Genomic DNA, 19,161 nt, shown 5'->3' with positions numbered 1-19,161 from the left:
AAAATTAAGAAAATATTAAGATTCTAGATTTAAAATAAACAGCATTTTAAAATCAAAATATTATCTAGTTATGACTGGTACCAAAAAACCTCACTATGTATGACATGAAATGTTTAAGACACTCTAGGTTTTGACTATACTTTTTTTGATCTCATCTCCTACCCTCATTGCCAATAAACCATCATGACCCTTTCCCTCCAACTACAAATTTGAACATAATAAAATAAATCGTATGCTCTTATATTTTTGCAACCTTTAACGTATGATGCAAACATAAAAAAATTAAGGGGAAGGATAATGCAGCACAAGTAAAAAGTTGTAAAAGGAAAAGGAAGGTTGAATCAAAGTTCTCCAACTTAAAATAATACAAGTAATACATTACCAGGGAAAATAAATTAAAATTCCTATTAGTCCAATTTCTCTGACTTCAGTTCCTTAAATAAAAAGGTTGCTTAAATCAATTTTTAAGCTCATTGCCACAGGAGTGTCAACAAAAAATACTTTCCAAATGGTCAAACTGCAGACTGGGAGCGAGTGCATACTAAAAACGAAATCAAAGACTTCTGTTTCCAATCATGACACCAAAATGATCCTCCTGCCATAACAAATAGAAAAGCTGAGAAAATTCAGAAACAATTTTTTTCAGATACTGAACAACACGTAGCACAGGACTGTGACCCGTGAGAGAGGACAAATGACGTAAGTCCTATGAGAACCCTGCCTTTCTCCATGGAAGTTCTATTAGTATTATGGCTCATGGAGGGATCTTGCTGAGCAAAGATAGAAAACAGAGTTTGGAGAAGGTGAGGCAGCTGGAACTATGAGAAAGAGCACAAAAAAGAAAAAAAAAAAAAAACAAAAAACCAAGCAACAACACAGAAAAAGAACTCAGGAAATCTGCATCAAGGTCACCTTGATTACTTGGCTGAATACTAAATTGCACATATATTACGTGGATACTCCACAGAACCGAGGCAAAGAACATCTACCAAGGAGCTATACTCAGAACAACAACCAGGTCCTTACAGTTAAGAATCATTCAGGTTTCAACTAGCCAAAGTAGACCTCTTTAAACATTCACCAGAGACACCAGAAATGTCATGCTTTAGAAGTAAAGCTAAACTAGATCAAAAGCACAGGCTACTCTAGACTCCCCCTAACAAAGCTAAACACACAAGCACTAAGAGAATAAAGCTTATTTCCAAATAAACTAATTGCCTCAGAACAAATTGCAACACTTTTTAAGGAAAGACAACAAAATCCAGACACTAGACAATGTATTTACAAAGTCTATCATCCAATCAAAAATAAGACAATGAAAATTAAGCCACAGCACATCACAGAGAAGTCTGCTGAAAGAACCCTTAACAAATTACTCAGTCTCCTCTAGCCACCTTCAAATTTCCCCTATACTAAAATCAGAGATCAAGGAGAGAAATAGGGCAGCTTTCAACAAAAATATAAAAGAAATAGAGGTAAATAGACCCCCTCGAAGAGTGAGAGCAAAAAAACAAATTAGAAGTAGAAAGGTTGTGTGACAGAGCTACCCATTTGTATCTGATGACATAAACCATCACAAAAATGGCATATATAGCATACTCTGTTGACTAATATGCAAAAATATTTGCACTGACTATAAAAATTGAAATAAATTCCTGTGACTAACAGCAAAGCTTCAACCAGCCTTGAATACTAGATAAATAACAGTTGTATTTACATGGGTTTTACTGATAATGAGTGTCTATTATCATTTATAAAGAAATAACTCACCTATTAAGAATTTAGATACCTGTCAACTTTGTAAAACATAGCCCTGAAATGAGGAAGCAAACAAACAAGAAAATACACAATCAAAAGAAAAGTCCCAGGCCCTTATGCTTACGCACTCATTCAGAAATAAACTCCTCAGTGCATCACTCGAGAATCATGAGACATAATTCTTGGTTAAGCTTTGAAGTTCGAAGAGAACAAAATGCAGTCAATTTGAAGGGAAGGCTGGGTTTATAAAGGAAGGAATAATAATAGTACAAGAACATGACAGCCAACAAAAATGAAAAGAAGAAGCCAAAATCCTAGGAAGGCACATTATAAGAAAATAGAAAGTAGAGTAACCGAAAATCACTTTAAATAGGAGAAAACAGACCTACATTGTAATGCCAGAAAAGTATCACTATATAACCTCTATTAGTAAAGATGATCCTAAATCAAGTAAAAAAGGTAAAATAATACTTAGGTACAAATATACACCAAAGGATCACTTTAAGGAATCATCTACATTAGTTGAAATAAAAGATGCCAGTATTCAAAGGAAAAAAATAATTTACTGAATGATTTGATTAGCCAATGGCCTATTCTACCTAAACAACCAAAAATTTCATACCTAAGTTAGTTACCCCCTCTCTTCCCATTAACTTTGTGTCAAATCACTGGGGCCAATCTGGCTACCATTACACAGCCTTTCCAATGTGTTGGTTCCAAACTCCAATGGGTTCAGAAGGCACACTGAATATGAGTTTTCCCTAGTTTTTCTGACTTTATTATACCTAATTGCATTCTAAGATCCCAAGAGAGAGTATTCTTTTCCAATTATCAAAATCCTCTATTTCAAGTCAAGTTATAGCTGTAGTTTTTATTTCTGTAGCTTTTATGTGGCAGTTATTCTTCACAGACACACAAAATGTTCTTTAAAACATAAATATGAAAGTATTTCATTTAATACATGAAACAGGTTACTTACCTACAATGTTGGTTCTCTGACAGATAATACCAGGTAATCATGACTATGTTACAGCGTCTAAACTCAGGCTACAAAATTTTTGAACTGTGTAATTAAGAGTCTGCTCCATGTCTCAATTTAAAAACCCAAAAGTACAAGAAATAAGTCCTCACTGGATAAGGTAATCAAGTGCCCCAGATTAGAAGACAGAAGTTCTGATCCCAACTCTACCAGTAATTCATCATGGTACTTTAAATAAATAACTGAAAAACCTTACTTATGAGTTTGGAAATGGAGATTGTATAATGTCACCTATCCTAACCTACTTCTGAGTTATGAAAATGAGAAACGAGAAATCATATGAAATTGCTTCATAAATTATGAAGCACTATATAAATATAAAATGTAATATTATCTTATCCAGGACAAAATGACTCTTAAAGTGCTTTTAAGAAAACTTCAAGTCTAGCCCTAGGATTTTTCTGGCCCCCTGCAAGAAATTACTTTGTACAACAGTAAAAGTAGACTCTCAGGAAGTGAAATCTACAAGAACTGATGAGGATTTTCTCTATGCACCTTCCAAAACTGATGGAGATATTAAATGATTCAGCAACTATTAAATAAGCATGTTGCAAGAGAAGGATCTATTGTAGTTATTTAGTATCAATCACATTTTCAGAGAACCAAATTTAAAACTACAATTCTTGTAAATACTTTTCGATATGGCTTGAAAATAATTTCATCTAGACAACTGCCTGATCAATACTCTCAGATGAGCAATAACTATCTTTCATTATAAATTTAAAAACTGAATCAACATTAGCAATCTAATATCAGTGAGTTATTCGTTGCAGATCTCAAGAATCTAGAAACTCTAAATTTGACTTTTTACCCACTATCTGTTCTTGAAAGGCTACAATTAATACCAAAGATTCTTAAACGAAGCTATCCAAGGCCCTTCAAACATAAATTTATTACATTCTTACATAATGAGAGAATTCAGAGGTGGCTAGTCAAACCACACTTTCATTTGAATGCTGTATCCAATAATCATTTTTTTATTTAGGAAAAAAAAACTCTGAATATTAATAATACCCAGGATCTGAAATCTCCCATGCCTGCTCTTCCTAGAACCAGAATTTCAACTCAGAAATCAGTTTCAGTGCTTCTGATTCAAAATAAAACAGAAAAATATCAATTCCCAAACAAAAAGGGCAATTCACAGTTATTATATGATTTCAATCAATCAGGACATTTAGGACAAAAAGGGAGTCACCAGATATTATCTACCACTTTAACAGAATCTATCACTCTTGAATATCAGGGAACTTTGAAGTAAAGTATATTTGTGTTCATTCCTCCCAACTCCCCTAATCTCTGAGAAGGCATTTCTATCAAAATAATCCACAGCTGGAACCTTGCTAGAGAAAAAGGTACACTCTGTAGTTCCCTTCACACTGGGGGTTCTCCATTTGGAAAAACAAATATATAAAAGCACACTGTGGACTTATGGGCTGGGGAAAGGAAATGGCATCTATAGAAGCAAAATGGTAAGTACCCAGAACATCTGCAAATTCTTTTCCCTGGACTATAACCTGTAATTTACCCTAAATCAGGTATAAAGCTAGGACTCTACCCAGAAAAACCTTTTCAAATATTTATAAGTGATTAGATGACCTTATATGTGATATCCTTGCAAAAAGATGGATAAACTATAAACTGAATGCTGATAGATGGCTGCTGATTAAATAACCAATGCTAACTCAGAGGAAAGTTTCAAGTTGAATGAGGAATAATTGTGTCCTCCTGGCTCTGGAAAAAGAACTGTGCCTGCTCAGTATTTTTTTTTAATAACCTATTTTTTAAACTAGATATCAGGAAATATCCATCTCCTTCTGGAGGAAATATTCAAGTTCAGGCTGGGCAATACCCAATCCCCAGTTTCAAAAGGCAATTAATTGGGTTATTGGAGAGGAAAGAAGGTAGCAGCCTAGAGAGGAGTGGAAGATAGTCAGTCCTCCTGGAACAACTAATAAAAACCAGGAACAACTACTAAATAATCTGGAATAACTGCTGGGGAACAAACATGACTGTCCACACATCATACACCAACCTGGATTGGGAGGAATGCCTGAGATCACAGCATAAAATCTGTTAAGACTGTGGACTCGCACTGAGAGCCCCTCCCCCATGGCAGCCTGAACTGCAAAACCTCGCTGTGATAGAGAGAAGCACTCTTGGAACAAGCGAATATACCTCAGTCAGCTCCAACTGGGGTTTTGATTAACAAACACGGACTGCTCAATACAAGCTACAAAGCCGCAATAAGCAGACAGAGGCTTTTAGTGACAGACCTTAAAGATGTCAGTGGACTTCTCTGTGCTGGGAGGGGGAACCCAGAGGACTGGGTGCTATCTCTGGCCAGTGGCTGAAGCTAGGGGGGAACGTAGACTGGCCCTGAAAGGGGGCTTTCTGTCCCTTTTTCTCTCTCTCAACCTGGGTGGCTCACTGGAGAAAGCCACAGACATTTTCATTTTGCAGTGCTCTGACCCAGACATGGGTGGAGGCAGCAGAGTCAGAGAGACAAAGCGCCTATTAAATGCAAATGTAAACTCCCTAGGGGTGTATCTTCCCTAAGAGGAAGGAAGTGGTGCCCAACCCTACTACCGGCCTCACATTCAAAACTACACCCCAGAGCCTGGGGGAAAACAGCCAAAACAGAAACTAAGGACTAAGGGGGCCACACCTCCTTACACCAGTCAGGAGCTACAGACTGACAGGTGCCATCTGCTGGGCAGGTTGGGAAAAGCACAGTGACTTGAGGCATCACCAGGTGTGTCAATCCTCTAAGACACATCCTCAGTTAACCTGATACTGAATATTACCCCCTTCTGAGATCTGAGCCTGTTCTAGTCTGGAAATACGTGATTCGGGTAACCAAGGAAACCAGATGCCTAGGCAACAGAAAACTACAACCTACTCTAAGAAAAACGAAGTTATGGCCCAGTCAAAGGAACAAACTTACACTGTAGATACAGGAATTGAAACAACTAATGCTAAATCAATTCAAAAGTTTAGGGAGGATATGACAAAAGAGATGAAGTATATAATGAAAACACTGGGCAAATATAAGGTAGAAACAGAAAGTTCAGAAAAACAACTGGCAGAATCTATGGAAATGAAAGGCGCAACACAGAGATGAAAGACACAGTGGAAACATACAGCAGCAGATCTCAAGAGGCAGAAGAAAACACTCAGGAACTGGAGAACAAGACACCTGAAATCCTGCACACAAAAGAACAGATAGGGAAAGAATGGAAAAATACGGGCAATGTCTCAGGGAAATGAATGACAACATGAAATGCATGAATGTATGTGTCATGGGTGTCCCAGAAGAAAGAAGGGAAAAGGGGCAGAAGCAATAATCAATGAAAATTCCCCATCTCTTATGAAAGACATAAAATTACAGATCCAAGAAGCACAGCATACCCCAAACAAAATAGATCTCAATAGGCCTATGCCAAGACACTTAATAATCACATTATCAAACATCAAAGACAAAGAGAGAATCCTGAAAGCAGCAAGAGAAGAGCAATCCATCACATACAAAGGAAGCTTGATAAGACTATGTGTGGATTTCTAAGCAGAAACCATGGAGGCAAGAAGGAAGTGGTGTGATATATTTAAGATACTGGAAGAGAAAAACCGTCAACCAAGAATCCTATATCCAGCAAAACTGTCCTTCAAATATGAGGGAGAGTTTAAAAATATTTTAAACCGAGAAACACATAATGACAGAGTTTGTGAACAAGACACCCGGCTACAGGAAATACTAAAGGGGGTACTACAGACAGATAGGAAAAGACAGAAGTGAGAGTTTGGAACACAATTTTGGGTGATAGTAGCTCAACAATGTAAGCATACTGAACAAAGATGACTGTGAGTATGGTTGAAAGAGGAAGGTTAGGAGCATGTGGGACTGTGTAACTCAGTGAAACCTAGAGTGCTCAACAATTGTGATAAAACATACAAACATGTTTTTACATGAGGGAGAACAAATAAATGTCAACCTTGCAAGGTATTAAAAACAGGGTGGTATTGGGGGAAGAATACAATCAATGCAAACTAGAGACTATAATTAACAGAAACATTGTATTATGCTTCCTTTAATGTAACAAAGATAATATACCAAAGCTAAATGCACATAAGAGGGGGACATACGGGAGAGGTATGGGACTCTCGGCATTGGTGATGTTGTCTGACTCTTTATTCTACATTAGTTCAATGCTATCTTTCCTTCTGTTGCTTCCTAGATGTCATACTTCGTTTTGTTTTTCTCTTTCTTTTGTCTCTCTACCTTCTTTGACTCTTCTTCCTTCTCTGTGGAAGAAATGGAGATGTCCTTATATAGATAGTGGTGAGGGTGGTGAATACATAAATATGTGACTATACAAGGAACTATCGATTGTTTACTTAGGATGGAATGTATGGGGTCTCAACAAAACCATCTTAAAAAAAAATGGATTGATGAAGAAACCTTGAGGACACTATATGGAGTGAAATAAATCAGACACATAAGGACAAACATTATATGGTTCTCACTGATATGAACTAATTATAATAGGTAAACTCATAAGACATGAAATATGAGTTACCAGGATATAGAAGGAGGCTAAACAATGGGGACCAGTTGCTTACTATGAGCAGAATGTTCAACTAGGTTGAACTTAAATGTTCGGAAATGGACAGAGATGACGGTAGCACATTGTGAGAATAACTAACAGTGCTGAATGGTGCGTGAATGTGGTGGAAAGGGGAAGCTCAGAGTCACATATGTCACCAGAAGGAAAGTTAGAGGTTAAAAGATGGGAATGTATAAAACAGTGAATCCTGCCATGGGCAATGTCTGTGATTAACTGTACAAATATTAGAAATCTCTTTCATGAACTAGAACAAATGTATAATACTATAACTAGAAGTTAATAATAGAGGGGCATATAGGGAGAAAAGTATACCTATTGCAAACTATATACACTAGTATTTTAACATTGTTTCATCAACAGTAATAAATGTACTATACCGATACTATGAGTCAGTATTGGAGGGAGGGTGGTTTGGGGTATGGGAGCATTTAAGTTTCCTTTTTTTTTTTTTTTTTTTTTTTCCTTCTTTATTTCTTTTCTGGAGTAATGAAAATGTTCTAAAAATTGAAAAAAAATTAATTGTGGTGATGGATGCACAGCTGTATGAGGTACCATGGGCAACTGATTGTACATTTTGGATCTTCGGAAAATTGTACGGAATGTAAACAATCTCAATAAAACAAAAATGTACTTAAAAAAAGGCAATTAATTATCTGGATAACTTCCAACAGAGGGAGAATAAAAAAGAGGAAAAAATATTTGGTGTGGCACATGTGTACATGTGTGTATATAGAAGGAAAATAATCCATCTACCCCAAGTGCCTTTTAACATTTTCAAATTGCCAAAAATTTACTTGAGCCTTGCAAGCACTAGACAAGTATTACGACGCTATTCTTGACAATGATAACTTGGATAAAGAGCCAGCATTAAATCCAATCTGGTTCGTTATATCCAACCATTCTGACCAAAATACATAGGAGCAGGGGTGGGAGAGAGGTGGAGAGAGTGATTTTGCTGAGATTACATATGATATCATATCAAATATCCTCTCCCAAATTTCCTTAAGCTATGTCTAAACAAGAGGCTAATAAAAATGTTCCCTCTCCATCTCACTTTTCCCAATCTGCTTCCTTTCAGAGGAAAAAAAAAGTTAAAAGTGAAGTGTCAGAGGCTGCTATCTTCAAAAGATTTGGAGAAAGGCAAAAAGGTAAGAATGAGTGACATCTTTTGTCCAAAGTGGCATTAATTTGAGAATACTTTCCTAACACAGCACCCAAATTCCAAAAGATTCTGTATATCCTAAGGAACCCATGAAACTATATTGCTCTCATCCTCAAAGGGTTATGAATATAGAAGATTACCCTTTAAATGTTATGCCACTATCTTTAGATAACTGTCTTAAGGGAACAATACCCTTGAGAACCAAAATCAGGAGAGCTCTTACAAAACAGCAATACTACAATCACTTACTGGAATAACATTTTCTGTGAATAAAAATAACCAGCCAAGCCTTTACAGAGCATTTTCTTTGCCAAAGAAACAACAAAAAGCAAGAATAAAACTAACAGAATATCATTTTGTAAAAATTCACATTTCTTGAGTTTTGGGAACATTCCCAAGTTTTGCTCTGCTTTTGTGAGTCTACTTTTAAGTATTCAAATGGTTAGAACTGAACTTATTTCTAACTGAAAATAAAGTTCATTTATGACTTGTTTTTCATCTCAGACTGGACTTCAACCATTTCAAATTCATGAAAGTGCTAACATTTTCACAGAAGTCCATTACAAAATGCCCAGGTAAAATGATCTCTCTATTAAACCCAATATTGAAATACTATTCAAAACAAGAAAAATAAGAAAAACTTCAGAGTCCTATGCTAAAAGGCCACCTTATTACCATATACAAATATGATCTATAATGAATGGCAAAAAGAACATTATACTCCACAGGCAGGATTTGATATACTGATCTAACACATAGTATATGGCAACTGTCACAATACATTGTACCCTTAAATCCAATTATTTTTAGGCAGTCTATATAATCTGATTGTGATATTATTCATTCAAATGGCTGTTGTGTAGGAAAAAGGATGATCATTTATATAAGTCTATCTTTTACTGCTGCTGATCATGATATTTATTATGAGCACTATTTGTTAGAGTTCCTTTTTGGATTACTTAGATATAGCTCCAATTCATTTGTGTTACTGCCCAGAATACTTTAAAGGAAATCTAAGCAAAATTTTGAAAAATATGGACACGGAATTCTTTATTTAAAGTCCCCAAATTTATGGCAAAGGTTAAGAACTGGTATTATTTTAAGATACTGTCTCCCTTTACATTTAACATCAGGAAAAGTTGTGTCAAATGCTTTATGAAAGCTATACAGCAGACTGTTGCTAATATGCTGATTAAACATACAACTATCATAGTGTTAACAGTGACATCTATTTCTTTGAGTAAAAGTCACAAAAGTCAAAGATAATGCATAAAGCATGTTTTTTATATATTAAAAAAATTAATTGGAAATTAAATATAAGTAACTCAGATAAAAAGCAGGTTTCTAGCACGCCAGATTTTTCCATAAGTGGATGATGTCTAAGCTCTCACTGTTTTACACTACCTGGAAGGCACAGACATTTCACTTCATAAAACTAAAACTACAAATCAAAGGGTACCGTGAAAACTAAAGACGTTTCCATTTTATAAATTGACTCAAATTTTATAAAATGTATTAAAAAACATAAACACTATTTTATTTTCACGTGTCTTTTCTAATTAAGACAGGTAAAATGTCAGAACTAGAAATACTATATTTTTATAAAGAGTAATAAAATTGAGTTTAGAGTCTTTTTTTTCAGTTTTTTAAGAGTTAAGAAAATCATTATGTTCAACCTAAAATTTCAGCTAAAGCCTTAATTTCAGCTTCAATAAAAATGCTATGAGTAGACATTTATGAAAAGATATTGAAAACTTGGGGAATAATAAACAAAGCAGAATTCATGGTTACCATATTTACACATACTCTTTGTTGTGTTTCAGTGCCACATGATCTGATTCAAAGTAATAAACATCAGGATCATCATCTTCCTCTTCTATAATGAGCTGACTGGCACTCTCTTTGGCAGATGGCAAATGTCCAATATTGAGTCTTGCCTCTGAGGGTGGCTTACTTAGTCCTTCACTTCCATAATTTTCAGAGTCAGAACATATCCCTTTTTCATTCTGAGAAATTTCATCTGGATTTGTATGAGACTCACTTATATTACCACTAACAGTTGCATTCGTTTCATTGGAACTAAGATTATTCTCCTCATATTGTCCATTTTCTCTGCAAGGAGAACTCTTTTTAGTGGGACTACCTCTGGTAGGGGCCGCCCTTCGTGGCGAAGTTCTCAGGGTATAACGATGTTCTTGAGGTTCTGTTAAAGACATCATTTGAGCTGAAACACAGTCTAGAAGAGAAGGTGGTTCTGGATCTCCAGAGACTGGCATACTTTCAAGATTTGTGTCCAGGACGATATTGGTGTTTTCATTACACTGTTCTTTTGAGGCACTGCTATCTCCCACCACATCTACTTCCTCCTCAGAATCCCTTAAAGATGACTGAATTTCAGAAAAGGGCCCCGTAGCTGGCTCAGGAGTCAGCTGATTAACATGTTCCGCAGGCAGGCAAGCAGTTACTATTTTGTGGTCCTCCAATTTGACCTGCACTTCTGAATTTGTGCAAGGCACGTTATGGTCTATATAACTGTCTTCCTTCCTACTATCAAGGAACATTGAAGTTTGGATATCCAAATCCCCATTTTCAGCTACTGATTTTTCCTGCAACACATAGGAATCAGTGCTATTTTGTTTAGTGTTCCCTTCAGGCTGACTGTCATCACAGTTTATAACAGTTGAATCACTGTCACCAACACCACTGACAGCCAAATAGCCTGTGATTTCTTCAACTACTGTAGAATTAAGTGGCCCTTCCTCACTGACATTCACCTTTTTAATTTCCCCTTTCTCACCATCATCCAGTATAAGACATCGACAAGCTCGTTTCGTCTCTTGAAAATCTGCATCATTGTCCACTACTGTGCTCCTCTGTTCTACTGACTCCTTGTCTAATTTTATAGGTGAATCTTCTTCTGAACTGTTTGTTGCTTCAGATCTTAGACAACGCTTAATTCTTTTTAAAACTGGTGAAACAGGTTCTGTTTGCCTTCTCTCACAATTTTCTATAGCCTGCCTTTCTATGTTATCCTTTTCTGAAGAAGAAAGTCCTCTTTTCCTAGGGCTTACCCATGATTCTCGAGTACTTTGCTGTTTTAAGTCAGTGGTTCTTCCATTACTATTTCCTTTCTGAATTTGCACAGGCTCTGGTCTCTTCTTTGGTGATCTTGATCGTACTTGAGAATGAGAAGAGATTTCTTCAGGATGAGCAATGCTACGATTCCTTAAAGTTCTACCACAAAAAGATTCATCCAAGCCGTTTAACCCCACTGTTGATCTTGTAACACGAGTAGATCGGGAAGCAGCCATACTATGGCAAGTCCCTACAATACGGTCATCATGATCCACTCATTGGGAAACCTTCAAAAACGTAAACAAAATAATGAGAAAAAGGTAATAGTTAATATACCTAAAACAAAAGTACAAACCTAATAATTTTTTAATCCAAGTATAGCCAAATATTAATAAATTACATGATATAATTACATTTCCAATATTGATAATAGCTAACACTTACATATGTTCCTCTTACTCTGTCTTACTGTGCATCTGCCTCTCAGATACATAGGCACTAAAAAAAATCTATTTCAAAGATGGGATTTCATTTTGGTTATCAAAATAATAATCTTGAATTTATATAGCAGCAATCTTACAAAAACTATTCCAATTATTTCTCATTCTCACAAAACATTCTTGGGAATCAGAAAGGCAGGCTCTGCTTTTTAATAAACTCTTACAACAAGAATTTCAGGTCAAATCTTTCGACGACCATATCCATGTAACAACCAAAAAAACTCTGGTTACAGTAGACTTTTATTTATTTATTTATTTTTAATTAAGTAGATGGATAGAAATCACAATCCTAGCTTGTACTGGCTAAGAACAAAGTAGAGCAAAGCCACACCTCCCTAGTTTCTAAAAGGGTAGCCACTAATTAGCAAGTGAAAGAAGTACTGTAAAGAGGATAGAAGGAAACGGGAAAGAGCCCCAGAAGCAAAGATTTACATTTAAGAAATCAGGAGGACACATATAACTTTCCTTCTTCTATCTCCTGCGTATATGATACATGGCATAATTTTAATGGGTGGTTTCAGGGATAAGTAGGTTTTCTGGTATAGAGGCTTGGTGTTTCAAAGAAAGAAAAGGGAGGGAAACTGAAAAGTGACCTAATTGATCTATCAGGATAAATCCCTCTCTGAGCAGTTGAATGATATTTTCCAAAGGTCATTCCCATCAAACAAAATAAAGGAGTTTTTAACATTTCAAGTTTCCATTCCTCAGCTCCTCTTCTGTTTAGCTTTCACAAGACGTTTTGTCACTTCCCTGCTTAACTCTGAAAGGGGTACAGGACAGTTAGCAAGACAAGCCAATAATGGCTGTGGTACAAAGTTTCACAGTATTTCCTCCTTTCTCTTGCCATCCTTCCCACAGCCTACCTCTGATGTAACCCTCCAAGTGCTATTCTATTCCTTCCCCCATCAAATCAAACACAATCTGTCCTTCATCTCAACCAAAGTAACTAAGAGTGGAAAGGTTATGCAGAACTACAGAAGACACAGAAACATGCTACTGCATATGAAAAAGAAGCATTAAAAGAAACTGGCTTCCTGTTCCTGCCTCCTGAAAATTATGCTAAGTTTGCTGAAACATTTGTTTCAGAATATGGCATACTAATTAAGAACTTTTAAAAAACTTTTCAAGACTAATAAAACCAGCCCTGGAATTAAGATATTGCTATTTGTTCTAGAGAATCCCATAGCAATCAAGTGAACAAGTATGGGACAATGATCAGAACTTGGAAATACAATTCTTACAATAAACTTTTGCTGTTTAGGTATTCATTAGAGGGACCTGACATATAATTCTTTTCTGCTAAAATCCTGTCATAACAATTAACAGTGTATACATTTTTATTCATAGGTAATAAATCCTAAATCTCCAACAAATTTCTACTTTTAATTACAAATAACTTAAGTTAAACTTCAAATGATGTTTCAAAAAATCAAAGTGAAAAAGAGTAAAAGCAATTTATTTGTTTTATGTAGCTATATCTGGAGCTCTCAAATTTGAAGATTACTGATTTTTAAATACCTATGTAAACATACAAAAGAAACCTAACAAAAGGTTTATTTTATAAATAAACTATTTACAAAATCAAATCCAAGTATTTTTAAACACCTTAATTATATTCATAATTTAAATGTATGATTCAAAAATAATACTGGCAAAATTTTATAAACACACAAAAAGTATCTGCTAATCTTTACTTTTAAAATGTAATACCAATTAAGGAAATATAAATTTTTTAAATGATTACAATAACAAGCATCACTAGGCCTTTTCTTTCCATGCCAATATGAATGAAAGCAAAATTTCTGCTTTGCAGTATTAACTTCCTAGAGAGACACTAATTTGGATGAAATAAACCTATCACTATTACCCAGAACTACATAAAAAGAACATATAAGTATATATCTTACTATATAACAGCTATAATGAAGGCCTATTTTATTTCTTTACCATTCCACTGACTAAATATCAAAACACTAATTAACACGAGGGATTAAACCTCTTTTTGTTTCTTTTGCTCCCTAAAAATGATTTTATTCCATTTGATAACTACAATGAAGCCCAAAGTTTAGCGTTCTCAAGTCCTGTGCTATTGGGCTTTATTTAAAGGAAACCTGTTTTAGGACCCTTTGGTGTCTGCAACTCTAGCAACTCAAAGCATGACCTAAGAATCAGCACCTTGGGCATCTCCTGGAAGCTTGTTAGAAATGCAGACTATCAGGTCCTACCCCAGACCTACTGACCCAGATTCCCAAGTGATTTATATGCACATTAAAGTTTGAGAAACACTACCTTAGAGCACTGCAGACAATATTTTAACAAAATAATAGTTATCAAGTTTCAAACCAAATTAGACCTATTCTTATTATACACTTTAGTCTTTCACTTGATTCCAATAATTAAAAAAAATTATAAACAAAACCATGATCCATCTGGCTAAGGAAGCACCCAATAAAAGACTAAAAATCTCTTAGCTGAAACTGACATATCATATACATTTAAGTAAAAAATTGGTATAATGACAAAAATTGGAGTTAAAATTTTTAGTCTCCCCTCAGATTTTTTTCTTCTATTCTAACGTCTTCATATCTTTTCTCTTTTGAATAGGCAAAAATAAAGGTATGTAACTTTTAAAGTTATCTGATAAAATGAGTGCAAGATTTAATTATCACAAAGGGACTAAAATTGTCCATATTATCTCAACTAAATCTCACCTTTCTTTCATCATGTCTGGCAAAGTACTATAGATTAAACTAGTGTTTTCCTCATTTTAGCTGCATAACACAAGAGTTACTGAAGAAATCCAGTGAAGAGGTTTGGAGCATAAAATTATATTCCTGCGAAATATTAAGTTGCTAAGGGAATACAAAATGAACTCATTCATAAACTATGTATCTCAGAAAATACCCCTACTGGTTAACTAAACAGGAGGCACATGGTGAAACCTTAGCCAGCACCCAAACATCCATTTTCAACTGGAAATTCAATCACTCCCGTTTTAGAATTAAGGGAAACCATTAGCTAACATATTCAAGTAGGTAAAACCCAACCTTGTAACTAGACTGAAGGTTTCTATGTGTTACCCACCAACTAATGAACGGTGGCACTTTCTAGACTACAGAAGGAAGAGAATGTGATCGATCACAGAGTTGGACAGATTCCCTTTCTCTCTTCCCCATTCCTGTAAGTTTCCGTCCTATTGGAGAAGGCCAAGTCAACCAAATTTCAGCCTGTCCATTCAAAGTAAACCCCAAATGCAATCTACAATTCCACATATACCACTCATTTATTTGCTGTTCAACTCTCCTCCCCCAAATTTGAACCTACTTTTACCTCAAATCTGAAGGTATTCTGAAACACTCTGAAACAGTATCTACAATGTGCCACATCATAAATTTCCAGCTCCTATGATCTTATATAAATAACTGCATCAATAAGAACTGAAAGGAATAATAATAAACAAAAAAGGCTCACCAAATGAAGCACTGATCTAGCCACTACCATTACTTAAGAGAAAGAAATCTCAAAAAGATATTCCAAAGACACTACCCATAATCTTTTATTCCTACAGTAATTACCCAAGTGCTATGGTTTATTTTGTGAACTGCAGGGCTGGCAATTCTCTACTAACAGCAAAGTTTCTAGTTGATACATAATATTTAGTTTCATTAAGTAAACAACTTTTAGGAAATTGGTCACAATAGCTATTTGTGTATTCATGTGGACAAACCAAAGCAAAAGGAAGAAAGAACAAGAGCAACTGGAAAGTGTACCAACACAATTCTTCTTCTATTTGTCTAGAACACAAAACTTATAATCTCCCACTATTTGGGAGGGACACCCCAAAGACTTTATAATGTTCAGGCTATGGCTGCTGTGCAATTCCTTTAAGACAAATTATTTCAACTGTGCAATTACCACCATATCTATAACATTAAAAGTAGAAGAGGAAACCCTGGGAACCTATCCGTGCAATTCAATTTAAGCTCTTAATATTTGCCTCTTTGAAGTCTGGGAACTGTAGTATGTACTGTTTTATTTAAAGTGTTTTAAAGAGAGAGAGAGAGAGACATATGACCGATAGATGATAGATAGACAGACAGATAGAACAGTGTGGATACACATTTAAAAAGACAAATGGGGAGAAACAGAAGTCAAGGAATTGCATAATGCTCCTCGAGTCAAAAATACATAGGGTATCAAAGTTAGGTATAAAGCCCTAGAGATTCCAATGTACTCAGCCACTTCATTCATCTCCCTGTTGGGGAATAAGTGGGAAAATATTTCATCCCCTAACCACTTCCTATAGCTCCATACTCCTATGAACATACAGTCAGATTACACACAATTTTCCACGCAAAGGATGAAGTACAGAACAATAACAAGAACCCTGCCCACCTCCCCCAAAAATCAAGCTATATTGTCTTCACTACTTGCAAAACTGAATGACTTACCTGTACAACCAAAGATCTATCATTGTGGAAATATTATCTCTTTTCCTTATATCCTGAAGAGTTGGAGCTATCATCTAGAATAGAGCTTAAGCATCAGGGTTTCAGACTCTCAGCTGCAGCCATGGAGTATACTAGAACTTCCTAAATTCCTTTCTTTAAAATAAAATAATAATAATAAAAAAAGAATGGAAGAAAATTAACTTATGCTAATAGATTCATCTCTTCTAAAATAAGAGGAAATAGTAGCAGATAACAGAATGTCTGTTCATAGTGATATCTTTGGTACTTCTTGGTAACTATAAGACTCAGATACACCAAGAAACTGGAATAGGTTTTTTATAAATGAACAAAAAGAAACAAATAAGTAAATAAAAAATAAATAGGGCTATATATATATATTCCAATACCTTACAACAACTCAACATTAATTGGGACACAGCTCTTTTTTAGAGTCTGCTCTAAGATAATTTCTTTTTTTTTGAGAAGGTGACTAAAAGATGCCCTAGATAAGATTTCTCATAATCTCATAATTACTGGAATCACTTACTCTTATTCTAAAGGCCTTCCCACTAGAATTTTGGACTGAAAAGTAAGCAAAACTGGTCTGAATAACAAAAACCATTTAGGTTATGCCTACTGAACAGTCAGTCAAGTCTTCTATAGTTACAGGATAACCTTGATGCTTATTAAAGTGCTACAATACTCAATTATAAAAAAGGAAATTTCTGTTATTTTTGGCATATAGATTTTCGACAAGGACAAAAACAACAATAAAGCATTAGTACCCAGTGAACCAGAAATTTTAATTAACTTAATTACATTCCATTCTTTGATTAGTCTGGTTACTTACAGCTTTATTTTTAAATAATTTATTATATGCTTGTCAGAGAATTTATAGTCTGGCTAAATGAGTGCCCATCTGGAAACAAGGAGGAACAAAAGGAAAAAGACTGGCAAGATGTTTACTACAGAATTATCACTTTATTATAAACATAAAACTAGATATTCTAAAAGTGACACTATTTTTGGTAAAGGATTAGCATGTAAAGACTGCAATGGTCATACTTTGTAAACTAGATAGAAAAAATAGGTTACTGTCTTAGCTAAAAGGGGAGCAAGGCTAATATCTAATATCTATAGATACAACCTCCCCCAATGCCTTAAATATTCATGAAAGAGCACAAGGTAGGAAAATTGTCTAAACATACCTATTTAATACCACATTAAAAATGTTAGGTCTAAGTTAAGATGGGGGAATGCATGAGTGAAGTAAAAACATGACCCCACAAAAATAATCCTTGACTGGAAATTCACTCTTCTTTTAACAAAGACTACAACTGACAATTCCCAATTCTGAAAGCCTTTCACAGACATCACAAAACATGACATTTTATAGCATATGGTGGCAGTGACAATCATAGAGGCAAACAGAAGACCCAAAACTTAAAATGTGTCACTGAGCATACATGGAAACACCCATTCTAGCTCTCTAACAGGTTCTAGTCTGTCATTTTACTACCCTATTTAGGTAATAGTTCACTATAGGTACATCATCCATTACGATATTTACTAGGCAAGGATACCTGCAACTGATATTTTTGCAGAACTCTTACTTAGAGCTGAGTTCTATCAATATTAAAATAGGATTCTGCAAATGTGTTTCTTAAAAGCTGACATACTGAAAAAGAAACCCCAGTAAATTACTTCTACAAACTGAAGCCCACTTGGCCTGAATTAAGATTACATTTTTTTTCTTACCTTTTTACAAGTGTTTCGCCTAGTATTTGATTCCCAAGCGTCTGCATTTATCTGTCATCACTGTAAATGTCCATGTTACATTGAGCCTTCAGGTATTAATTATTTATTTGGCTGTACTAGCACAACTTGATATCTGTGAAGGGAAACCACAATATAGTCACTATGGATGTGTTACTGTTTGCAGTTTTGTGGATAAAAGTGATATATTTCTAAACACTTACACAGCACACACCTTTTGCTAATAAATTTCATAAATAATTCCTTACATTTAGCTATAAAATATGTGAATCTTCAACAAACTAAGATGATTTGCTAACACTCTTAAAATTCTTCTCAAAGTCCTACATATAAATTTTCAAAATTAAATTCTAAATTAAAATTCTTACAAATTTGAAACCTCCTTAGATTCCTTTTCTGACTACTGATATAGATATGCCTCATTTTCCAGAAGTCCATTATTGCTCAAACATTAATAGAAAAGGAACTTTTTTGTGTGTTTTACAAAAATTTTAGGGAATATACTTATCATGCTTATGCAATAAAAAAGATAATGACTTTCCCTTAAACATGATTTTAAAACAAAGTCTTTTAAAGAAATCTTTTGTATTGGCTAGACTATTCCTCTGTAGGAATAATTTGTAAGTTATGCTGGAAGTAAATAGAAAAAAAAAAATAGATGTAGCCGTGCAAACATTCCTTAAAAGTCAGCTTCTTAAAACATGGACATTGTTGTTGAATAACCTCTGAGAAACACACCATGTGCTCACCATGATGACAAAAGTATTATATAAACTTT

General features: G+C 34.9%; 1 protein-coding gene across 5 annotated transcripts in view; it reads right to left on the bottom strand.

The window, feature by feature from the left end:
* The window catches only part of ZZZ3 (zinc finger ZZ-type containing 3), a 118,558-nt gene that overhangs the window by 40,096 nt on the left and 59,301 nt on the right, over positions 1-19,161 (bottom strand). For 2 of the 5 annotated variants that reach the window (XM_037826877.1, XM_037826879.1), the window contains exons 1-3: positions 18,366-18,498; positions 16,608-16,760; positions 10,388-11,943 (exon numbers count right to left, since the gene is read on the bottom strand). In XM_037826877.1, the coding sequence (XP_037682805.1) occupies positions 10,388-11,892 (1,505 nt within the window). In that variant the 5' untranslated portion in view covers positions 11,893-11,943; positions 16,608-16,760; positions 18,366-18,498. Of the gene's footprint in view, positions 1-10,387; positions 11,944-16,607; positions 16,761-18,365; positions 18,499-19,161 lie in introns of those variants that run through there. The other 3 variants (XM_037826880.1, XM_037826881.1, XM_037826878.1) reach the window with 2 other exon arrangements.

The sequence above is a fragment of the Choloepus didactylus genome, chromosome 2 (genome assembly GCF_015220235.1).
Source record: "Choloepus didactylus isolate mChoDid1 chromosome 2, mChoDid1.pri, whole genome shotgun sequence".
In the NCBI taxonomy this organism is placed as follows: Eukaryota; Metazoa; Chordata; class Mammalia; order Pilosa; family Megalonychidae; genus Choloepus; species Choloepus didactylus.
The sequence above is the reverse complement of the archived record's forward strand: the minus strand, read 5'-3'. Positions and strand labels throughout refer to the sequence as shown.